Below are 25,931 nucleotides of genomic sequence, written 5' to 3'. Positions count from 1 at the left end.
AAAGTATGCCCCCAATTTTAATTGTGGGGAGAAAGTTTCTGTCAGCTATCAGAAATTTGGTGAACAGTTAAGCAGTCTCAAATATGTCCTACTCTGAAGAGTTGAATGTTTTATTTTTTTAAAAACTGACAGTTTACCCAAATAGTTTAGAAGTGTGCATGCACATAAAAGCTTACATTTTGAATAAAGCTTTGTTAGTCTTAAAGATGCTACTGGGATTGAGCTTTTGGTCTCTAAAATGCTATAGGATTGAGCTTTTGGTCTCTAAAATGATCAGAGTTTGCATTCTTTTTCTGATTGACTTAACCATAAAAAGGTAAAGTTAGTTCCCTGTGCAGGCAAGAGCCCCATGGCGCAGAGTGGTAAAGCTGCAGCACTGCAGTCTGAATTCTCTGCTCATGACCTGAGTTCAATCCCAGCAGAAGCTGGGTTCAGGTAGCTGGCTCCAGGTCGACTCAGCCTTCCATCCTTCCAAGGTCGGTAAAATGAGTACCCAGCTTGCTGGGGGGGAAGTGTAGGTGACTGGGGAAAGCAATGGCAAGCCGTAAAAAGTCTGCCATGAAAACATTGGTCGTTTTCGCACTTAGCGTTTGCTCCCCTTATTCCACGTCGCAATTATGTCCGGATCATTTTTCTCGTTTTCGCACATTGCCTCTTTAGTGGAGTCGCTTTCCATGAAGCCCCAGCTCAAATCGTTTTCGCACTAGCATCGACTTGAGTTCGATGCCCTGTCAATCTTTTTTTTTTTAAGCGCAAGTCTGGTTGCATAACTACGTAACAACGTAACAAGAGCGTCACGTGTGCCGCTTCTGCTTATGGATTGGCTGCAGCTGTAGCATCCTCCACAGCCCTTTATGTGTTAACAGAAGCATTCACAGTGGAGAATCTGGATGTCAACTTCCCGCCACTGATGGTGATTGGTGGGTGCTCAGCGCGCTCCGCGGAGTCGTCTGGGTGTCCCCAGTCGCCTCCGCTGGCTGCGTGGACTAACGCTATTTCGTTATAACGAAATGGTTGCGCCATAATGAAATGGTTATGGCGACACACTACACGTTGTTCAAACTGGAGAAAGCTTTTACATTTAAGCCTCCCAGCACTAGTGTGTGTGTGTGTGGCAGGTTCTTCCCTTCCCAGCCTCGCTCCCTCCCGGGTGGCGAAGCTGGGATTTCCTCCGCGCTCTGCCCTTTCCCCGGCTGGCGCTCGCAGCTGCAACGGCGACCTAACGAACTAACGAAATGGTTGCGCCATAATGAAATGGTTGCGTTATAACGAAATGGTTATGGCGACACACTACACGTTGTTCAAACTGGAGAAAGCTTTTACATTTAAGCCTCCCAGCACTAGTGTGTGTGTGTTTGGCAGGTTCTTCCCTTCCCAGCCTCGCTCCCTCCCGGGTGGCGAAGCTGGGATTTCCTCCGCGCTCTTCCCCCTCCCCGGCTGGCACTTGCAGCTGCAATGGGGACCTAACGAACTAACGAAATAACGCAACAGCGGAAAAGTAATAATATCGCTATTACGCAAGAAATATGAAGTTAAAAAAAAATGGCCGTGCGGGCACTTTTGGGAAGCGCCGCGAAGGGCTGATGATTGGCCAAGGGGGTGGATGGGGTGGGAGGACGGAAAGGGAGAGGGTGACGCCCACAAAGCAGTCGATCCGGCGTGGATGGATTTCCCACAGCAAACTCCGCGGAGTGGATCCGGAGGTTTTCAAAAACTCCGGAAGCAGGTGGATCAAGATACTCCGGCGTGAAACCCCTGCAGCACCGGAGCAAACCACAGCGCTGGAGCAACAGGTGCGAAAACCAGGAAAAGATCCGGAGGTAAATGGGGTGCTACGCCGGAGTAAACGCTAGTGCGAAAACGGCCATTGTGAAAGCAACGTCACCGCAGAGTCGAAAACAACTGGTGCTTGCACAGGAGACTACCTTTACCTTTTACCTTTAGTTCCCTGTGCAAGCACCAGTTGTTTCTGCCTCTGGGGTGACATCTTATCAAAGGCAAGGGTTATATCTGTGCTCAGGTGCATAGCCAATGTCACAAGCATTGCTTAAGTGAGGAACTGATCAGCATTAACAATGAATAAGATTGGCGCTGGCATGATCTCAACCATCGTAAAAGATGATGGGGATTCATGCATCCGGTGGGAAGGGCTTGGTGGAAGAGGCGAGTGATACCATTGTGGGTTCCTGGTCTCTTAAATTTGATTATGCCTTCATTTTAGATGCAATTTTAACAGTCTCATCATGCATATGCTTTCTGAACCTCATTTATTTGATTGGCTGACTTATATTTATGAGAATATGTCACTAACTGCTTTTAATATTAATGACTTCATCCTGCTTTCAGAGGGGCAAGCTTTTTTTCTGATAAAGCAAAGACTTATTGAGATTTAAGAATTGAAAAGCCTTGCCTCTGGCCATTGTTTCCCAGTGCGTTGGGAGCTTTCCTTTGGCTCTACTCTTCCTGTGTACTTATTTTGTCTGACCGATCCTCATCTCTGCAGGGCGTTTACATTAGCTTGTTTTAATGTTCTCTCATCTGTGATGTTATATGGGAGATTTAAGAAAATTCCATATTTAGATAGGCTGTGTCCATGTGGAATGAATGAGATTGAGGATAATCACCATTTTCTTCTTTATTGTAAGTTCCATGACTATCTTTGTGCTGTATTTTTAAAGCCCTTTTTGCAGCACTTGGAGGATTGATCTGAAGACCATAAGATCTTTTCACTATTAGCCTCAAACAAGAGTGAAACCATTGAATCCGTGGCAAAATTCTTTTTCCAAGCTTCCAGAAGGAGATGTTCTTTTTTGACCACAGACTCTATTGTTATCCATATGGTGTTGTCTTGTTATGCCAATAAAGGTTTTTGTATTGTATTGTGATAATTTTATATTTCCAGTGGACCGTAGGCAGGTAGAATGAGATTCTTGCATGGTACTCATTCATTATTCACACACTTCACTGGAACTTGTGTATCCCAGAGCCAAATCTTTGAAGTTTAGTTCAAGCTCTGGCAGTTTTGCAAATAAATATTCTTTTTACACATACTTGTGTTGGTTGGTTGTGACATGCAGACAGCCTGAAAGGAGGAAAAGGGCATCTTTCTTCCAGCTTATATTAAAACAAAAAAAAACTTATTGGCTGTTCATGTGGCTGATTCTTATTAGATATATGTGACTAGTCAAGTGGCTTTCTTGCCTGATATCTGACAAAGCTAGTCATTTAGGTCCTGTTAGGTACGGTATCTGTGTGAGTGAAGCCAAAATCTGTGCAGAGGAAAACCTTGTAAGACAGCCCGATGGTGCAGAAAAGGGGCCCCTCAGCCTGTGCCACAGTCTTGTCTCTTGGCAGTTCAAACAGCAGTGGTATTTGGAGAATGTTTCTGTCTGACTCACCACTTGCTTCCCACTCTTTTCTCTTGTTCAGGAAATGCTGCTTTTGCTCATTTTGCAGCCTTACAGTTAAGATCTGTGGGTGTAACATTTGGGGTAGGCAATACAAGGGAGTTTCTAAAAATAGCCTAGTCTGCCATCTCCCTGCTGGTTCTCAAACAATTTTCAGTTAGGTGCTTTGTCTTGTAGCTGATCTTGTTTCTTTAAAAAGTGCATCGCAGCTCATGTAAAGATGCTCACTGTTTCTGCTTACCGGATCTAGTTCATACATAAACTGCAGGGAAATAACATACCTTCATTCTCTTGTTTAGAGGTAGATCTTCGAATTATCTGGGCTATGATAATGTACTACATCCTGTGTTTGCATGCTGACATTCCTCCATCTCCTTTTGAATAAAAGTTTCAGGCTGAAATGAGCTTCTGTTAGCACCTTAGAAGATCCCCACTGGCTCATACCAGTGGTCCATCTTGTCTCTCTCCAGGGGGTGTTTTGCAAGGGAGAAGGGGTTCTCAGGACCTCACTGCAAAAGGCTAAACCTACTGTGACTTAGGTGGGTAGCTGTGTTGGTCTGAAGCAGCAGAACAAAGTTTGAGTCCAGTGGCATCTCCAAGACCAACAAAGTTGTATTCAAGGTATAAGCTTTTGTGTGCATGCACACTTCTTCAGATACAATGAAATGGAAACAGTCCATGCATATAGGTAGAAAGTGAGCAGTAAATTAGCATACAGCATAATGAAGATTAGTATACAGCATAATGAATGTCCTTCCAGAACATTCAGTGGGTGACATCATAGTGGCTATTTTATTGCATAGGATCTTCAGGAACCGACTAAAAAGGGAAATTGTTGAGTTGCATTTTTTAAATTATAATAAAGTTTATTAAAGTATCAAAAATATAACAATAATAATTACACAGAAAACAATGCCAGTACAAAGAAATAAAAGCCTGATAGAAATTACAGAATAGAAATACTTCAATATAAATATCAAATCCAAAAAGAATATACATGGACTACTGAACCAATAAGTAAAAAAACTGGGGTAAAGGGTTGAAAGAAAATACAGCTGATATATGATAAGTGATTTACCAATCTAATAGTAAACATACATCACTCAAAACAATGAAATCCCCAGGATTTATCAAGGATATTGGTTTCTTATCTCAGTACATATGCTGCCTTCATTCAGCCCTTTCATCTGTATTCTCGACACTCACTCAGAAGGGTCATACATCCTCTTTATTTTTTAATTACTTATTTGGAATAATATATTAGAATAGTATATTGTAATGTAACTTCATGAATAGTAGAATGGAATGGAATTTGAAATAATAGATTGGAATGTACTTATCTGGTCTGGGGATAGAGGAGATAACTTTACACAGCCGATCACCTCCCCCCTTCAAAGAAGAAGATGCTATAAGGCCACCTCCATGCTTGCGATGAGATGGATGGAGCGTAACAACAGGGTCTCAGTTAATTGCTCTCAGCATTCCATAGTTAAGGATACATCTGCCCATCAGTCTCCAATATTGACATAGTTATTTCCATCACTATGTTCCCCCCCTCCCGAATTAAATCCAAACAAATAGTAACCATATAAACTAAACTTGCTATTCCTGTTTGGTCCTTGAACCTGTTAAACATCTTCATTATGTTGTATGCTAATTTATTGCTCACCTTCTACCTGTATGTATGGACTGGTAATTTCCATTTCATTGTATCGGAAGAAGTGTGTGCATGCACACAAAAGCTTTATACCTTGAATACATTTTTGTTGGTCTTAAAGGTGCCGCTAGACTCAAATGTTGTTCTACTGTGATTTGTGCATCTGGTTTTGTTGACAGGGTGTGTTAATGGAGCCTCTGTTTCTCCTTCTAGGCTTCATCCCAGAGTGGACTGATTTTATAATCAAGGTGACTTAAATTGCCAGAAATGACTTTAAATAATTGATCTAAATCATCAATCTGAAATTAGCTAATATTGTAATATAAGTCATACATTTCACAAACATTCATGTTTACAGATTAGTGGGTTTGCAATAAAATTAGAGCTTCAGTTTAATCCAGGATCATCATCTTTGGTCATGCAGCTAACATGACTTTTAAATTTTATCATCTAAAAGGGCTTTGTGAAATTAAGAGCGTTATTGGTTCATGAAAATTTCAGTGAGTTTAAAGTGGAATTATTCTGTGGAGGATTATGCTGCTGTTCACTTACATAGAAAATGAAGTTTTAACTCAGTCTATTTGAAAATGGGTCATGGATTCTATTTTGAGAAATTCTCTCAATCAAGATGAAGTTTTTGTGCTTAAATCCCACTGAAATCTTAAATCAGTGGAACTTGAGGTTGCTATCAGTATAAATTTATACAACTAATTTGCCTTAAATTTCACTTATAAGTATTTATTTTAGCATATTTGTATTCAGATCCTTTTAATTTTAAAGATACATGATAGTATTGCATTTGTGAAGAATAAACTGATTTGAATTTTTGAAGAATAAAATGATTTAAAAGTTTAAAAATCAAACATGTATGCACTTTCTGCTCTTATTTGGAAATCTTGAACCAGATCACAACCTCAGGGTGTGACCCTGCTTGTTCCCCCCCCCCCCCATTGATAATCCTCCTCTTCAGTGTTTGCTCCCAAGCATATGGTGGTTGAGGCATTTGGTTTTCTTGAGTTGGGGAACAAGGTGGTAACAAAGGTCTTTAAAATTCTTTTGAAAATTACTTTGTGAGAGCGAAACAGTTGCATGCAATCCATTCACTCAGTTTGTCACCCATGCCATGTGTACATACATGCTACCAAGTGACAACTGACTTACAATGACCCCAGCAAGGGACTCTGAAGGCAGGTGAGAAACAAAGGTGGTTTGCCACTCCAGTGCCTTACTTGGTGGTCTCCCATCCAAGTACCAACCCTGTTTAGCTTCCAATATCTGACAAAACTGAGCTATAATATATTGCCTTTCTTCCCAGCCATTCAATAACTTCTGCTTAACACTGTCAAATTAGATCAGAGCTAAAATCTCTGGAAATCTTCTCATCATGTCAAAGCAACCAAACACATTAATTATTTTATTCACTTAAAATAATTTACGTACCACTTTTCTCCCAGTCAGTGGGACTCACTCAAAGTAGATTGCATCCTTAAAATTAGCTAACATCTCATTTCACAAATGTAACGCAGAATGCAAGTCATTTCACAATTACAAAGCAGAATGCAAGCCATCAACAGCTTGTTAGAAATGCTGTGCCTTGCACATGAAATCTGTATCTGTACCACACAATCTTTAGGTAAAGGTCTTTTTGTGACACCTGCCCAAGGAATCAGGTATCCACAGTTACTGCAGTAGCTGAGACCTGAAGCTTGCTTTCCTGAACCTCAGCTGGGTGTCTTAGCCAGGAAGGCCCAACTGTGTGTTTAGCTCTTGCTCTTCCTTTAGAAAGGCAAACATTTTGACAGTTTCTTCAGTCCCCAAGCAGGCCTAGCAGGTTTGGAAGAGGACCTGGACGAGGTTTACCTTTCTGACTTCCTTACCCACTTTAGGTTTGTTGAATCATCTTGGAGCAAAACTAAAAAGGGGAGTATGGGGAGAGCAGAGTACATCTCCAAAACTAGTGTTTTTCTTTGCATTGAGCTATTGTATATTTGAGTTTGGTAGAGCCATCTGCCATGAAGTAGTTTTCTCACATTTGGGAGACGTTCATTCATATAACAGGAAGTACAAGATTGTTCCACAGTGCAGGGACACATCTGCATTCCAGTCTGTTCCTAGAACTTTGTTTATGAAACAGTGTCCTGTTATTTTTTTCAAACCATATTCTAGGGAACCCAAGGGATTCCAGGAGTGTGGCAGTGAAAAGGTCAGGAACAACAGACATTTTCCTGAAGGACAACTTCACCAGCTCTTCCAGTTTTCCCCTGAATGTGTATCTATGTTGCGTTTTACTATTGGCAATAGTGAGGCTGAACGTCTAGTAGTAACCTAGGCTTACCCTTCCTCCACCTAATGTATGTGGGAGGATGGTACAGCCTAGCCATTTTCTTGGCATGGTATTATTCTCCATGCAGTTTGATTTTCCCAAAGGGTAGAATACAAACCTGCAGCCCTCAGCCTGTAGTGGTGTAGTCCAGGAAAACCTTTACCAGTTGGTTCTTTTGAATATGTTAAATAGGTCTAGGTCTTGGTATACCTGTGCCAGTTAACATGTAGATCTTCGATCAATGGTGACTGCCTCTGCCTGTATTTCAAAATTTCTACGCCATATACAGTTGGATTTAAGCAGTGTATTCGTCTTGATACATTCCTGTGGTGTGTGTATAACAGTATTGCGCACACATGCAATAAGCAGAGGTGCATTTGGTGAAACAGGCTTCTAATTGTGACTTGACTGTTTGTTCAGGGAGAGGCAGGAATTGCTTCCAGGCAAGACAGCTTTGCAGAAATTTTATTTCCCCTTTTCTGGTATGGACAGTTGACTTACTTGTGAGCAAGGGAGCTGATCGACATTTACATGGTTTGCTGTCTTTGTGGGCAGCCTGTGTGACAGCTTGAGAACACTGAAGTGGTCACTTCCTCAAGACGGTGCTTTTCCTCACTGCTGCAGGCACCAGACTGAAGCGTCTACCTTCAAGCACATCTACTAGAAGCAAAAGCCTAAGCCTGGCTGTATCAAGCTATGCATTTTTTAAAAGAAGAGAAAATTAAAAGTTTTATCTGTAAACTTTTCATTTATTTATTTGTTTCATTCGGTTTATATCCCGCCCTACCCCAGCGGGCTCAGGCGACTCACAACACAAAAATTCTAACAAAATTAATAATTAAAATACATTAATAATTTACACAATAAAAATAAACAACAATTCATCGATGTGCAATACTGTCGATGTTAAATACTGTTTTCATCTTAGGTGGGGCATACAAAAAAAAGTCTTCTGAGAATAGGCCTCTTTAAAAATGTATCTTTGTGTTTCCAATGAGTGGGACAATGTGGGACAATGAGTAATATGATGGATTAAGGTTTGGGAGACCCAGGTTCAGATCCCAACTCTGCCACAGAAGCTTGCTGGGTAACTTTTTCTTAGCCTTGCGTACATCACGAAGTTGTAGCAATAAAGTGAAGGAAGGGAGAATGATGTAGGCTGCTTTGTGTCACCATAGGGGAGGAAAGTAGAATATAAATACCTAAATGAATCAAAGATTAAGATTCTTAATTTATTACAGTGCAGGAGAGACTGGCTGGCAATCAGTCATGGATATTGTTACTGTGGATTTAAATGGGCAAAGACAATTAGCAGAATAATTAATGAACATAAACCCAAATGAGCCCTCGATAATTCCTTGTCACAATGGCAGTGGTAGCCCTCCAACGTTCCTTTCAACCACAGCCTTTTTGCTCCAAGTCAGCCTTGATGTCTCTTTTCTTTCATCTCAAGTTCTGTTCTGTGTCTTCCCCAGCTGTCCCCAACCTTGCTGCAAGGTTCAATTCCTCTCTGGTTTACATTCTGTAATATTAGTGTTATCTCTTGTTTGCCTTCATGGTGCCCGAGCGCTGCTTAGTTTCCTCTGTCAGAAGCAGATGGTTCCCCCCTCCCCAGCTCTTCTCTGTGTGGTTTGGGTCTCTTGCCTAATCGGTATCATATGTGAATCAGGTGCTCTCTCCCCCTTCCAGTTCACTGCATGGTGTTTGACAACAACAGCTTTGAGCTGAAACACTGGGTATTCTGAATCCTCACAGATAAGAAGGATTTAGAATTTCTGAAGTGCAGGGGAGCATATGGGAGTTGAGAAACTTGGGGTGGGTTACTGCTGACTCATGAGCTGTGCTCTAGCTCTAAGGAAAAGCCGGGTATAAACACCTGTAGGGTCTGGAAATCATATTATCCACTGTAGTGGTTAAAGTGTGGTTCCCCAGCACCTAAAAATAAGATAGCTGCTTGGAAAAAAAGGTTATATTTGTCTGTTTCTAAAGAACTTTTTAAAAAAGCTCAGCTTGAAGTCTAGTCAGTGGGTAGCTCAAAAGGTGCATAGATCTTAAAATGAGTTAATACCTTTGACTAGTGGTTTGGGGAGGTAACTGGTGGTTGAATCCTGAAGGCAACATAACAGTTTGAGGATTGTGCTCAGCAGAACAACTATTGTGCAAAACTAGATATAGAATAAGGGGACAGGATGCAAAGGTGGGCCAGGCATGCTCTTTCCCAGTCAGATTCAAGTGCCTCTCACTTTCCTTCTGGGCTTGTTCCTGATTCTTATGTAGCGTTAATACAATTAGAGTTAGCCTAGTTCAGTGATTCTTAATAAGGGACAAATAATAAGAATTTTGAGGGACAAATGTGTTACATTTGGGATTTTAGCCCCTGCTCTCTACTTGCAACGGCTTCTGATAAGCAGTGATGGAGATATGCTTTTATAGTGCTCACAATGCCCTGAGGATAAAACCCCAAGTCCTGGATTCCCTCCCTGTACTGAAGAAAAAAAAAATGGTGCACCGCGGATAGGAATCAAGCCTCACTCTGAGTTTGCTGATGGCCATCAGATGCAAGTTTCTCATTGAATGTATGCCTGTATGGTATGCATGTATCATAAATATACCTACATAAATAAAGATGCTTTTTCCGGGGAGTTATTTTTATGTGCCAGTTTTTACTTGTGGCTTTGGAGGTATTTGATTATTCATGTTGCATAGATGGTGGGCAGCAGGGGATTAAAGGTTAAGGCCTAATACCCCTGTTACTTGCTCTGGTCATGTGACAGAACAGTGGATGTGACCTCACTGTCAGGCAGTTATTCATATGTATGTTTCAGCTCCCCTCATGCAGGTTCCAAAAATGCAGGCACCCACTACTTCCTCTCCTTTTTGTGTTTGGGGAGGGAGAATCGTGCCAATTGGGGCAGGACAACCAGGTTTCTGCATGGGGCATCTATGTCATAAGTGCCTGGTGGAGGGAAGAGGGGGGCATGCCTGCCTCTTATCAGGTAAGGAGGAAGGAGTGTGGCTGGCGGCATAGCATATGAACTCAGGTACAGCAGTGGTTCTCCTGAGTCAACAGCCCGCTTCCTATGTAAAGAAAGAACTGCAAGGTAGGTTACCCATAGCTGCTAAATGTGGCTTGGTTTCACCAGAGGTCAGTACGTTTCTCTATGGAACTGAGACTACAAGCCAGAGATTGTTACCTGGTTGATGCTTTTATGATTGTTTATCTCAGAGTTGGTTAGATTCATTTTTAAAGCCTCTGATTCCCAGAGGATGGTGATGCTGTTTCAACCTCTGAACTCATCCACAAATCAGAAATATTTTCAGAGGCTTTCATCCCAGGATTAAGCTGATCATACAGCACGCAAGATTCATACAGTCCAGCCTCAACGGTTTTGACTCAAGTCATGGTCCAGGATCCCTGACTGTGGAAGAGGGGCTGTCTTCAAAATAGTTCTCTTTCAATTAGAGGCAGGAAACTGATTCCTAGAGTTGTTTCTATCCCTGCATCCCCTGCAGTATGAGAGCTTAGATTGAGCCACTCCCATTGAAAGCATTTATGATGCTTTATCAGTGATGATTTATCAGTGCTGAAACCTGATCATAAATACGTTTTGTAACCTACACTAATTGATCTCCCACCTCTACACTTTTTTTTAGATTTTGTGCCCTTATGCCTATTTTGTAGTATTTAGCAGGCTTCAGTGTAATCTCTCTTCCCCTCTTTATGGATTTCTGTTCAGCCCACATACATTTAGCTGCGTAATGGAGTGGTGCACAGTTCATGTTTAAATCTGCTGCAAGTTTAAACCAGAAGAAAAGGCGGTTTTTGTCCTCCTTCAGATGCCCCACATGCAAACAAACAAACATAGCCCTGATGGGGAAAGGAAGCTCTGTAATCAGCAATATCCTCTGCTAAATTACTGCTGTTGTCAATGGCCTGTGTGTTTTTCTTGATTGCATTTTTCTTTTACATCTAACTCCATCTGTTCTGCATTTTGTAGCAGCTTAACTCTGCTGTTTACATTTTTTGTCTTCATAGCTGTGCAAGTATGCTTGCCTGCCTAGTGAGGAGTGCCCACCAGGATGCATCTGACAAAACAGACTGCAGTTTGCAGAAGCTTATGCTAGAATACAATCTTTTTCATCTTTAAGGTGCTGCAGATACCTCTGTTTGTTTTTGCTGTAACCGATAGGACTACTTGTCTATAATGAGATTCTCTGCCCTTGAATAACAGCATCAGAGTGTTAAGATGGCTAAACCAGCAGTGCTGTAAACGTCAGTTTTTCTGTTCTTGGTCTCCGAGTCCAAACCCCACTCTCTTTCAGTGGATGAGAGGAAATGAAACCAGCTTCAAGGAGGGCCTGTTCTTTACGGTTCCTCCCCTGCCTCAGGAGCTTCTGCAGTTTTCTGCTAAAGCCCTGAAGTCTAAAAAGAGAGATTACAGGCACATGGATAGCAACCTGCAAAAGCTACCGTCTCATATCAGGCCTACAAGCACACCCAGACAAGGCAGCCAGCTGATGCCTGCAGTCATAAGCTTGGCAACACCACTTGGTCTGTGTGCCATTCTGAGTCTTTATGTCCACTCGACAGAACACAGGCCCTTTTGTCTCAAGGGCAGAGGAGTCTCTGGGCTGCTTCTGTCTTGCCTCTTCTTTCAGGTCATCAAGGATAACAAACCTCTGAAGTGGCTGTTTTCTGCAGGAAGCAGCTGTGTGTAGAAGTGGACAGCCTCTATAAGAGTTGCTTCTTCTGGGTGGAGAGCTGTGCCTGCCTCAGGCCACACAAACACTGCATCACTAAACTGGTGCTGATCCTCATACTGACTTTTCCACTGCCAGTTGCAATCCAGAGGGTGTGCAGTGCACATGATTTTGATTTCCTTTAGAACCAAAAAACCACACACCATACTCTTGGGCTGAGTTTTAACTTTCACTTCAATTGCTGGTAGAGTAGTATTTAAGCTGTTTAACTAGAAATAAATAAAATGGTGCACAGAAGTAGGAAAGACGCAGCTCCTGCTTTTACTCTCTGGTCCCTGCCCTTTTCTCTTCTTTTGTCTCTCTGACAGAACTCGTAAGCTTTCTGGGTGGAGACTGTGTCACCTCTGAACAGTGCCTAACAACCTGTTGGCCTTTCAACACAGAGTGTTTGCTCCCCTCACTCTCTTCCCCACTCCAGGGTTGCCATCCCAACAGTCATTTGGACATCTGGCTTCTGAGTAGCAAGGGCTAGAACTGTATTTGCTGAACAGAGGCCCAGGAGCTTCTGGTTGTACCTGCCCCAGCTTGGAAAGGAATTACAATTTGCAGCTGCTCCTTGAGTGGCTGTTGAAGGGCACTGCTTGCCTGACCAAGTTTTCTTTGTTGCTCCTCTTTGACAGGTATAAACTGCCCAAAATGTCTGAATGCTGATTAAATGCTGTTAGTACAGTTCCAGGACAGTTATGTGGCTTTGTGGAGAGTGGGGGATTATCCATACCATCCATCCTGATCCACATGGTCCAAATTTTGTTTTGCCAACAGAAGCAAACCCAGGACCATAGCTCCAGAATGTGTGCAAAGCAAGCAAACCACAACGCATGCAACAAGAACACTTGCCTGTGCAGAGTATCTTGTTTTAATTCTATTTCAATCTGCTTTCTGCATGGTGTTTGCAACCTTATGTGATTAATGTTGTGGGTTTAGGGTACCTCAACCTTGTTGAGCGGGTGAGTGTTTTGAAATTTTGAAAAAGGTAATAGACATCACCACAAAATGGCTTCCCTAGTTTGTGGGTCAATTACTAACTGCCATTGTGAGATGGAGTCAACTCCTTCCTTTGGAGAATAGATGCTATTCAGTTTCCAAAGGAATAAAGAGGAGTAAAAGAGAAAAAGTTGCCAAGCCCAGAGAATGAGAATGCCTGTGGCCAGGTTGGGCTGGTATATAGCTGTGATGTGCCAGCCCAGGATGAATTTAGCATTCCGCTTGTCAGTCAGCTGGCAGGGAATGACTTGAAGTCCCCTTTCATTTTTCTGTTTCATTCAAGACCCTTTGGATTTTGTCCCCAAGCCTGAAAAAGCAACTGGGCACCAGGAATAACTTTGGCAAGTTCCATGGCACTATGTTGGGAATCACTGTTCTAGACTAAAGCATGCCACTGAGCATGCACATGCGAGCTTATACCCAGAATTAAACTTTGTTGGTTGTAAAGGTGCCACTGGCCTCAAACTTTGCTCTATTGCTTCAGACCCACACGGCTACCCACCTGATACTGTTCTAGACTGTGGGCCCTACTTGTTGGATAAAATGACATATGTTGGATTCAAGTCCCTGCTCTGCCATGATGCTTGCTAGGTGACCAGTCACTCTCCCTCAGCCTGACTTACCTCACAGGATTGCTGTGAGGAACAAATGGCAAAGGGAGAATGATGTACTCCACCTTGACCTCCTTAGAGGAAGGATGGAATAAAAACGCACTTGGGAAAGAGACACACACATTGGGGAAAACCTGGCTGTTTTCATTCTAACAGTCTGTGGGTTTGTGACTAAGGCTGTGGGACTCTAGTTTCCTGCTTCTTCTGTGCCAGGCTAACCCTGTACTTGTTTGTTACCATGGTGATGATTTACCTTGCAGGAAATGAGCTGCAGTGAACCAGGCAGTGGAATAAATAAAAGTAGCTGAGAATATGGCAGAGACATTGCAGTGTCTTACTCAGAGGGCATCCTAAGCAGAGTTACAGTTTTTGAAACCCATTGTCTTCATGGGACTTAAAAAGGTATAGCTCTGCCAAGAATTGCACTGTATATCAGCATTGTACCTGTGCACTTGTATCGAAGTTTCCTCTCTTATTCCTGATATCATCTCACTTCTTCTTGAAGCTAATACATTAAAAGGTTTCCTAAACATTTTTCTCAGCCTTGTGTACACACCCTTCCTAATAATTCTGTATTCTCTCCATACCCATCACCATCAGAGAATAGTTGGATCTGATATGTATAAATCAATTTGACTATTAAGATGGTACATCCTTGTAGTGATTTGACGATCATGTGGAAGAACAGCATTTTGGGGATGGGGGAAATCTGTTTGTCCAAATCTTTTTTCCTAAAACTATGCCTTTTGCTTAACTACAAGGCCAACAGATCCATCCATCCATCCATCCAACAGATCCATCCCAAATTCTGCAGCAAGATGGCCCACATTCTGTGCTTAGGAACACAGCCTGTTTATGAGATTCAGCTTTGTTTTAAATAAACTTTTTGAAATTGAGAACTCTGAGGGGTTGAAAGACAAAAATTATAAGAGCAATCTCTGTGGGGACTAAAGCCATGGGCTAGTGTCTGTGGGAGGGCAAAATAAGAGTTGCACAAGGCACTGAGGCTAGGAGTCTTGCCAAGTCTCAGACACCTTTTACCAAAGAAGACAGTGTTTTCTGTGTCAAAGGTTTCCCTTCCATCTGATGGGCAGCAGTAAAAATAAATTCCCCCGGTTCTCCCAATGGGGTTATCTCTTCATGCTTCTGATGAAGTGGACTCTGGCCTTTTAAAACTTATGCCAGAATACATTTTTTTGTGTCCAATATGCAAAAAAAACAGCTTACTGCATTTTACTGCAACACAGGTGATGTGGAAGTCTTTTTTTTTTTTTTTAAAGGATGTTTACAAGATGTTGGACTCTGTTCTAGATAATGGATACCACACTTGCATGGCAGTTGTATAGAATGCACTTAGCCCTACCTATAGAATTTGAGGGATTTTCCCTCTCTTAAGAAATCCTTTCCATGGCAAACAAAGTATGTTATGAAAAGGGAGGGGTGTTTGTACTGGTATCGCATATGAACAAGCTCTTTTGGTGCTGACTCAAACTGGATCCTCCCCTCCCCCCGCCATTGCTTACCCACTCAAATTTATTTGCATCATTCAATAAAATGTGACCTCTTTCAATTTTACATGCATCACACTCTACTGAAACAGTTACATTTTGTGCTTGTCTTGTGATAGTTCTGTTAGTGTATCCCAAAATAGTATGTACTGGCTCTTTGTAGCAGTGTCAGATTGCTCCTTTCAGAACCCTTTTGAATTAGGGACTGCCCTCTTTTTGATCCACTTTTTGGAAGTAAGGAAGAGCAACCTGGGTGAACAATTGAATCCTGAATGTTGTTCTCTTGTTCTCATAAATCCATAGGTATTTGAACATATGCATTCACATATTTTTTATTTTGTTTACTTAATTTATACCCCATCTTCCTCCTCACTAGGGACCCAAAGCAACACATATTATTTTATTCTCCTCCATTTAACCCTTGCAATAACCCTGCACAGCAGGTTAGGCTGAAAGTGGGTGACTTGCCCAAGGTTACCTAGTGAGCTTCCATGGTAGATGGGGGAGTCAAACCTGAGTCTTCCAGATCTGATCTCTTGATATGTGCCTGACTATTAATGCTTCTGACACTTGGATTATCTGTACTGCCTCCTCCCTCAATTGCAGCCCTAGATGGGGCTTTGAATACAGAAGGTCCCAGGTTCAATCCCTGATATCTCTATTTAAAAGGACTAGGTAAGAGGTAATGTGAAAAACCTCTAGAGACCCTGGAGAGCTGCTGCCAGTCTGACATAATACTGACATACATTGATGGACCAACAGGTCTGGTGTCTAGCAATGTCTTCCTTGTTATTTACTCCTGTCCACTAAAAACATATCTATCTGCCTAGTGCATTTTTATCCTCCCATTCTTCCAAGGAGCCCAGGGTTCCTCTTTCCCTCTTTTATTTTCCCAACAAACCCTGTGAGGTATGTTAGGCTGAGAAGGAATGACTGGCCCAAGGTCACCCAGTGAGCTTCATGGCAAAGTGGGTGAGGCAGGGAAACTAAGGTGAGTAGATTTCAGATTGCATTCAGATTAGTCTCTCGTTATCTGGTTCTTTTTAAAAAAAATCCAACATGAAAGTCAGTTGCATATATTTTATTTATTTATTATTTATTTATTTGGTGGATTTCTATTCTGCCCTTTCCCATAAGGGCTCAGGGCGGATTCCAACATATTCACACGATTAAAACCAGCAATACATTCATAGATAAATAAAACAATTAAACAGTTAAGACATTTTAAAAGTTAAAATTTAAGACAGTTGAGCCAATAGCTCAATTTAAATGCAAATCAAGGCAGCGTGGAAAAGGTAGACACCTAACCTAGGTGTCCAAATATGCCAGTTAGGAAATAGAAATTCTGCCTGTAGCACATCACTTATTTATACAATGCTGGGTCCTCCAGGAGGCTGCAACAGGCTGTAGATTTCTAGCTCATATGCAGTGAGTTGTGTATGTAGATTATATGTTATACATGAAAAGTGGTTGTATGCAGTAGTCAATACATGGGATTCTCATAGTTTCCTGTATATTCCTGGTTTCTGAGCATGCTTTTTATAATATGTGGAGTGTTATTTTTCTCTTCAGTTGTGTACATGTGAACATGTGTGCACACACAAGCATATACACTACTGCACCCTTTAAGCTAGTGCTGGAACAGCAGGGGGGGTTTTGTTTTGTTTTTTTGCAAGAATGCAGGTCTGGCTGGTTTGGCGTTGGGGTGTGTGGCCTAATATGCAAATGAATTCCTGCTGGGCTTTTTCTGCAAAAAAAGCACTGTGGAACAGTATCGGCATACTGTGGAGGGGGGAAAAACTGGTTCAGCTCACCAACAGCGTAAACCTCAAGAAGAGGAAGGGTCTCTGTGTGCAGCTGATAGCAGTGGCCAAAAATATTAGGAAAGATCAGCTAATTTTTTTCAAGGCAACAGTCAGACACATACCCTGTAAAAGCATCCTCTGTAGTCCCTCCTCTCGCCCTTTCTATTCTGAGTAAGTCGATTAAGAAAGCAGAGAAAATTGCTTCACTGAGCAGCTGATGCAGTGGTGGGTGATGACTAAACAGCATGACATGTTCCTGGGATCTGTGGACCGCTTAGAGTTCTGCCTCCCTTCCTTGGCCAGTGTTCAGCTTTATCTTCTCCTGATAACACTGTGGCTTATTTGTGGCTCCCAAGGCCTCAGGTGTTTGTAGAAGGAATGCTTACCTGACTAACACTGCCTTTTTGCACATTCAATATTGTTTTAGTTTAATTTACTGAAATGTAGTTTAATTTAAATTTATTGTTTAATTTAATTTACTAAATTTACTGAAATTTAGTTTAATTTAGTTTAATTTACTCAGTGTCAGTGCAATGTTGAAGTCACCAAGTGATGATCTTCAATTTTTTTAAAAAAAATTTTTTTAAATTGTATTTATATGTGCATATGTGAGTGTGTGTGTCTGCAACAGGAAGTCAGGGTGACCTCTGGTGACTGACCCCTGCTGGGAGTGTGGAGGATATTCAGGGAGGTGACTACATAAAGCCTGCCCCTGCCTCCCAACTGCAGGTATTCCAAGGAGGTCTCCCATCCAAGGACTGTCCAGAGTCAACCCTGTTTAGTTTCTGATATCTGACCAGATGAGACATGGCTGGGCTATCCAGGTCAGGGAATTAAATGTTAAACTTGGGTCTCTAGACATCAATTAATGACTGATGGAGGGGGAGTGTGGTAGATGAGTGTCACTCAGCATTGCAAACCTGGGGAGACTTGCAGTCCATCATAGAGCTCTTAATTCTGTTGCTTCTTTTAAAAAATGAATTTCAGGATGGTTCCTCCTGGTCCAGATTTTCCTTTTTTCTCCCTTATCATACTTGTGTGTTACCCTTCCTCCAAGTGCAGCATGCAAGAGGTGATGCTGGTTGTTCCTCATAACAATTCCATTGTGGTATAGCAGGTCGAGAAATGGTGAAGGGGGTCACCTGGTGAGGTTTCTGGCTGAAAAAGCATTTGAAACCCAACTTGTCCAGCTCACATCTATCCTCAACACTGTTTCTCTGTTAAAATTGCAGTAGCATGAAATCTGCACGGTCCTGACTAAGTTCTGCTGGGTGACCTTGGGCCACCAGTCACACTCAGCTTAACCTACCCCACAACATTGTTGTGAGGATAAAACAGAGGAAAGGGAAACAATGTAAGCCACTGTGGGTCTCCACTTAAGAGAAAGGCAAGGTATAAATGAACTAAATAATGAAATAGTAAGAAACCAAAATTCCTAGCTGAATAACCTCACGATGATGGTGGAGAACCTCTTGTTTCTGTTCTGGGCATTTTCATTGTGTGAAAAAGTCCACAGCACTTTGCATGAGCTAATCCATATTTTTTCCTTCTCTCTAGGTAACTTTCCATGATGTTGAGAAAGTTGAATGGCTCAACAAGGTGAGAAGCAGTAGACTGTTATTTTTTTCTTGTCCATGATGGTACTGAGTCTGTGGTGGAAAGTGCCATCAGATCACAGCTGGCTGAATGGTGACCCTATAGGGTCTTCACGGCAAGAGGCGTTCAGAGGTAGTTTGCCATTGCTTGTCTCCGCATTAGGGCCCAGTTATTCCTTGGAGGTCTCCCATCCACATACCAGCCAAGGCTGACCCTGCTTAGCTTCCAAGATCTGACAAGATTGGACTAGCCTGGGCTAACCAGGTCTGGGCTGATACTAACATCACCTTTTCCTCTGCTTCCTATGTGATAGATTCTGATCCAGGCATGGCCCTTCTTTGGCCAGTACATGGAGAAACTGCTAGTGGAGAACATCACGCCAAGCATCCGGGCCTCCAACAACCATTTGCAGACCTTCACCTTCAGCAAAGTTGACATGGGAGCAAAGGTAATAACCAAGAGAAGAATATAGAGACAGAGTGATGTAGTGGACAGATTGCTGGACAAGGATCTGGAAGACTGAGGCTTAAATTCCTGCTCAGCCATCAAAATTCAGTAGATGACCTTCAGCCCATCACACACCTTCGGCCTAACCCCACCTCTCAGGAAAAAGCATAGGGGGGGGGGAGGAATGTTATATGCCTCTGTGTCCCTGCATTGGGAGAAAAGCAAGATATAAATATCAAAATACATAAATATTTGTTAGAAGTATTGGGAGACAAGTCCAATGTACCAGCACACAATAACAACCACACTGCCTTCCCTGCCCCTGAGTGGTCACAAACATGCAACGCTCTGTCAGATGTCAGTCATCACAGTCCTTCAAGGCATTGTCCCTTCTCTGATGTTTACATCAACAAACTAAAAATACATGAACAAAGAAGAGGAAGGAAATAAGATCCTCACAGAACAAACTGGTCTAATAATGAAGAATTTGCCACAACTTAATCACATATACAACAATTAATTAAAACAACAATAATAATTATCTTCTGGAATGAAAAAGCAGGATATTAAATTTTTGGCAGTATCAAGGAATCACCTTAACTTGAGGAACTTTTGAAATGTTTTTGTGGGCTGGCCACAGCTACTTTGTCTATTTTGGGAAATGCCAAATTTAGCCATCAAGGAGAAGGATTCTTACTGGAGAGCTTTTTAAGTTATTGTTCTATAGTTATATAGCACTTAGTGTTTAAATAAAAGACCCCAAAAGCCCATCTGAAAGGGGAATGGCAGCTACAGGAGGGCAGAATCAAGGAAAGTGCACAGAAAACTGCCATGGACACTCCCTTGCCACTGTGTCTCTGACCAAAGCTTTGTGATTTCTGCACTGTTGTTGAAGTGGTTGTCTCAGAACGCTGAGGAATGGAGCAGAGAAGAATGCTTCCCATTTTTTTTTACTGATGATGCCTCCTCTGTTTGTAGCCACTCAAAATCCTTGGAGTGAAGGTTCACACTGGCATGAACAAGAAGCGGATCTTGCTGGACCTAACAGTCAGGTGAGCATAAGGCTTTGTTACCCTGCTGTGTTGGTTCCATGGAAAAGTGTAGATCTAGAGGGAACTGAGTGCTGCCCTGCTGGCTGTCAGTTTAATGGGCTATATTTTAACATTTTGGATGTTTTCTGATACTCTTCCATGGAAAAATGCATGTCTTGAGGACAGTTTCTGTCCTGAATTGGGGAAGCATGAATTGCATCAAGATCCAGTGGATAAGAGATAATCATAGGAAGGCCTGAAAAGAAAAACAGATTAATTTGGGGGGTAATTTGGGGGGATAATTTTTTCAGTATTCCAAATGGAAAATAAGAACATAAGAGAAGCCATGTTGGATCAGGCCAATGGCCCATCCAGTCCAACACTCTGTGTCCCACACGCACACTGTGGCTAATAGCCACTGATGGACCTCTGCTCCATATTTTTATCTAACCCCCTATTGAAGCTGGCTATGCTTGTAGCCGCCACCACCTCCTGTGGCAGTGAATTCCACATGTTAATCACCCTTTAGGTGAAGAAGTACCCCAAGCACTAGAAAAACTTGTGAAAAATCTCTTTTGGAATGACTGAAATGCTTTTTAAGATGAGATAGTTCTAACTCAAAATTTGTAGTATGAAAATTTTTATGTAAGGCAGTCTACACATAATAAATTCCAGCTATACTGGTGTTTTCAGTGCTATATATGGTTCTGTCCAAATAATAATGTTTTCTAATATCAACTTTTATTTTGTCCTACACCTCAGCAAAAACCAAGATATGTGTGCTAAGGAAGCAAAGGGTTCAACAGGTTACAGCTCTCTCAAGTACTGGCCATATTTGCAGTTTTGCTTGTAGAAAACTAAGGCTTCAGCCTTCAGAAAACTGCCCTGGGATGAGCCGCACAGAACGAAATGGGACTTAACATCTGTATAGACCTGTTTTACATTTCTACAGTGCAATCCTAAAGTCATTCACTTCAGTGAACTTAGAAGATTGTAACTCTGTTTAGGATTGCACTATTATACTTCAACATTCCATAAATACAGTCATAGTTTTATATGGCATTATAAAATCTGCATTTTATGTTGCTAAAGCAGTAAAGCAACTTTAGATTTGATAGGGAAGTAAATATTGCATATACTTGTTTTTCCTCCAAAATTTCTTGGTGGAAAGGGGGAATGTCCCCCCCCCATGGTTTCAAAATTTCCAGAAATTTCTAGAAATTTTATGTCTCTAGTAGGTGAATTGTTTTGGCACAGGAGATATCCAGGAGTTCAGGGCCCCTGTCAGTTACGAAACTCACGAGGTGACCATGGGGTTTCAACCTCTTTGAACTTCCTCTTTGAACTTCCAGGGCTGTTATGAAGAAGGGCAGGACAAATAACTAGAGGAAGAAACACCCTTCCTTCCTGTTCCTCTGCCCAGCCTGGCACTTCATAGATGCATGGAAAGATGGAGGTAGATTGGTCCAGCCTGCAGGGAGTCCCCTTCATGTGAAAGCAAAGATTGTCTGCATACAGACCCATCGCCACTTGCATTTCTTTGTCATGCTGGGCTGTCATGTGCGGGACAGGAGTTGTTCTTAGTGGTTCATTCTTTTTGCAGATTTAATGAGTTTATTTGGATTCTTTGGGAACCTCATCCTGCTGTTTTTCTCTGTATTATAGTTATGTTGGTGACGTTCAGATTGACGTGGAAGTGAAGAAGTATTTCTGTAAAGCTGGGGTGAAGGGCATGCAGGTAAAATGCACCAGGGTTGAGAATAGGGTTGCCAGTTAGGAACCATGGAGATTAAGGAATTCCTGGAGTGTTCTGGATTCAGTAATGCTGTCTCCCTCCCCACTCATTTTTGCTCCCACGGGGTGAGGATGAGGGTCAGAGTGTGGGGGTGGGAGATTACCCACTGCCATGGACACTGAGAAGAGTATCCTGACTCAGTTGACTGATATTAGATTGGCCAATCCAGAGAATGATGCAGTTGTTGATGATGCTGCATGCAATTTTGGTCTGTGTGCGTGTGTGTATATTCTAGGGAGTGTTTCATCTCAGCATCCTGACATAGTCTGCCTTTTAGCTTGATACATATCTGTTCAGCCCACAGAATATCACTCCTAACTCTCATCAGTTCCACCATGCTGTTCTTTGCTATGTCTTTCCCTAAAATGGCATTACTTCCTTGCCCATACCTTATACTTCAGTCTTCAGTGTTTCTCAATGCCAGGCACACCCATCCAAACTGAGTTCCTTTTTTAATGCAACAGTGGCCTCAGGAAGAAGATAAAGGCCACCCCACCCATTTCTGAGTGTTGCATTGGTATTCATTCCCCTCAAAATGACACATGGAGGCAAATCCCCCTTCTCCTCCCTCTCCCCAATTCCTTAATCAAAGTTTAATTCTAGAGTTGTTCTGTACACAGTGTGAAAGCATACCCTCCGCTACTTCTCAGAAGGAGTGACACCACCTAGTGACATATTACAAGCTTTACTTGGGGCAGATTCTACTGACACTTTTATTGAGAGAGAGTCAGGGTTGGAGTAGTATCTGGGAGACCCAGGATCAAATCCCCGCATGTGTAATTTTATCTAGATTTCTGTTAAATATTCTATTTCTGTTTTAAGTGGCACTTAACTTGAATACCCATGCACCTGTTAATGTTCTTGTTAGTTGGATCTGGTCACTGACTATAATAAAATTGAATGTCTGTCTGTCTATCATCTATTTATCCAGGGCTTGTTTTGTAGCAGGAACTTCTTTGCATATTAGGCCATACACCCCTCCAATGTAGCCAATCCTGCAAGCCAATCCTCCAAGAGCTTACAGTAGGCCCTGTAAGAAGAGCCCTATAAGCTCTTGGAGGATTCACTGCATCAGAGGCGTGTGGCCTAACATGCAAAGGAGTTTCTGCTGCAAAAAAATCTGTCTGTCTGTCTTTCTGTCTGTCAGAGCTGACTACATGCTATCTCTCTCTCTATCATCATCTCTATCATCTATTTATCTATCAATCTGTCTTCATTATCTATCTATCTATCTATCTATCTATCTATCTATCTATCTATCTATCTATCTATCTATCTATCTATCTATCTATCTATCTATCTATCTATCTATCTATCTCTATCTATCTATCTATCTATCTATCTATCTATCTCTATCTATCTATCTATCTATCTATCTATCTATCTATCTATCATATCTCTCTCTCTCATCTCTCTCTCTCATCTCTCTATCTCATCTATCATCTTCAACATCTATCATCATCTCTCTATCCATCTATCTCTCTCTCTCTCTCTATCTATCTATCTATCTATCTATCTATCTATCTATCTATCTATCTATCTATCTATCTATCTATCTATCTATCTATCATCTATCTATCTATCTATCTATCTATCTATCTATCATCTATCTATCTATCTATCTATCTATCATCTATCTATCTATCATCTATCTATCTTCATCATCTGTCTGTCTGTCTGTCTGTCTGTCTGTCTATCATCTAATCCCCACATGCCAAGGAAGATCACTGGGTGACTTTGGGCCAGTCATGTACTCTTAGCCTAACCTATGTCATTGGATTGTTGTGAGGATAAAACTGAGGAGAGGAGAATGATGAAGGCCGCTTTGTGTCCCCTCATGAATCCTATCTTTAGTTTTGTGCTGCTTTTATCTTCCATCTGCTGCAGAGCACTGAAGTTAAAATAATGTTGACTGGGAACTGAGGTTCAGTCTTCTTCTTTTATTTCAGCTGCATGGGATGCTGCGGGTCATCCTGGAACCTCTCATTGGTGATGTCCCAATTGTTGGTGCAATCACTGTGTTTTTCATTCGCCGGCCAGTAAGTATTCCTCCAGTCCCCATTCCATACAACTTCTCTAGGGATAGGATTGAATTACTCATCCTTGCTGTTTCAGCCCAAACAGTCCCATTGTTATTTTGCTTTTACCTTGCGTGAACTGACGTTGTGATTTGCACTGTTTTCTGTTTTCCTGACATGTATTTTTATGGTCAAATGTAATACACTTTTCACAGTATTTGTGGGTCAATAGTAGATCAGCATTATATGTATAAAAGTGGAAGACCTGAAAGGGCTGACTCACAAGGGAGAAAAACACATATCACAAACTTTGATGGCCTTCCTGTGGATTGTTTTTACCCATGCAGGAGGGCCATTCTCTGTTAAATATATGATGTTATAGATGAGGTACATTATGTTTATAAATAACATAGAAATTTCATATTAAAAGCCAAACACAATACAAACTACTCTACAAAACTAGTATTGTAAATTGGACATGAACATAACCCATAGAAAAAGGACCATGACTCTCTTCATGACTATCAACTCTATCAAGTTGTATCCCCCATGCCTTAGCGTTTATTGTTCAGTCTCCAGCACCAGCTCAGCCACTCATGCACCTTATGAATCCCATCTTTAGTTTTGCACGGCTTCTTTCCCTGCTGGTATCCTATGAAGCCTGAGACAGAATTGAGTTTAATCTGCCAGGCAGAGGTCTGAAAACAATGTTGAGCGCTGTCGGACACATTGTCCCAGCCAAGCCCTAGCCCCATTCCATCCCATGTGCTGTAGGATCCACACATCCTACTATTGTATTATTGTGATCATTCACATTTGGTAGGTAAATAATTACCATTACTCTATCATATCTTTGATTATTTAGTTGAATACTATGCAAGGCCTGCAAAAGGCAGGGCCAATTTGCAGGGTTTCCATCGCCTAGTGGAGAACTTGCTGTTATTAGCATGGCTTATAATAGCCTCAGTTTGTCTAGCCATAGGTTTGGAAAAGTGTGGAAGCCTATCTAGGTCTGAACTGTACATGGCAAGATCATCCCTTATCTTTCTGTCCTTCAGAACCCCACGCAATCCAGAGCATGGTATGTCTCAAACAGAGTCAGGGAGCAGAATGCAGAGTTGTGTGCATTTTTTGTTCCTTGACTGTAAGGCCTTCAAGTAACTCTGACAGACTGGCATGAGTTTGTGATCCAGAGAGGTCAATATGACCCCACCCCATCCCCTCAACCTATTTGGTATTTCTATGACTGGGTCTAAAACACACCTCCTTCTTTCCCAGACTCTGGATATCAACTGGACTGGATTTACCAACCTCTTGGACATCCCTGGGCTGAGGTAAATTGTTTACCTTGTAGTAGCTTCGGATTTGGGGTTTTGCACAGTCAGGAGAGGAAAATGTCAGAAATGGTTATCTTGTTTTCTTCTTCTATTCAAATGGGTCCCCAGTGGGGAAAAAGGTGGGATAGAACTTAAGTAAATAAATAAATGGCTGCTGCAGTAAAAATAATGGGGCTATGACCCAAGATGAATAAGTAGTGGGGAGTCTTTCATACCCTCATAATTGCTGGCATCAGGGGTGAAATTCTAGCAGGAGCTCCTTTGCATATTAGGCCACACACCCCTGACGTAGCTCTATTTTGTAAGCTCTTGGAGGATTAGCTATATCAGGTCTAGTATGCAAAGGAGCTCCTACTAGAATTCCACCTCTGGATAGCATCACACAAAACTTGAACTTGTTTAGAGGGAACTTCATGAAGTAAAGAGGCTTTATTAAAGAACCAGCATTACTTGATGGTTAAAGTGTCAGACTAGGATCTGGGAAACCCAGATTGAAATCCCCTCTCTGCTATGGCAGCTTGCTTAAGTGACCTTGGGCCAGTCACCCTCTCTTAGCTGAACCTACCTCACAGGGTTGTTGTGAGGATAAAATGGAGGAGGGGACAGTGGTGTTGTCAAGCTTGCTTCTCTTCCACTGGGGAGATAAATGGG

The 25,931-nt window shown here is 41.9% G+C and overlaps 1 protein-coding gene across 1 annotated transcript in view; it reads left to right on the top strand.

Moving 5' to 3' along the window:
- The window catches only part of ESYT1 (extended synaptotagmin 1), a 58,793-nt gene that overhangs the window by 7,141 nt on the left and 25,721 nt on the right, over positions 1-25,931 (top strand). The window contains exons 2-7 of the mRNA XM_060252026.1: positions 18,614-18,655; positions 18,966-19,100; positions 20,078-20,151; positions 21,796-21,868; positions 23,875-23,964; positions 25,222-25,277. Coding sequence (XP_060108009.1) covers positions 18,614-18,655; positions 18,966-19,100; positions 20,078-20,151; positions 21,796-21,868; positions 23,875-23,964; positions 25,222-25,277 — 470 coding nt within the window. The remainder of the gene's footprint in view (positions 1-18,613; positions 18,656-18,965; positions 19,101-20,077; positions 20,152-21,795; positions 21,869-23,874; positions 23,965-25,221; positions 25,278-25,931) is intronic.

Source organism: Heteronotia binoei, chromosome 13 (genome assembly GCF_032191835.1).
Source record: "Heteronotia binoei isolate CCM8104 ecotype False Entrance Well chromosome 13, APGP_CSIRO_Hbin_v1, whole genome shotgun sequence".
In the NCBI taxonomy this organism is placed as follows: domain Eukaryota; kingdom Metazoa; phylum Chordata; class Lepidosauria; order Squamata; family Gekkonidae; genus Heteronotia; species Heteronotia binoei.
This window is presented reverse-complemented; position numbering and strand designations above follow the sequence as displayed.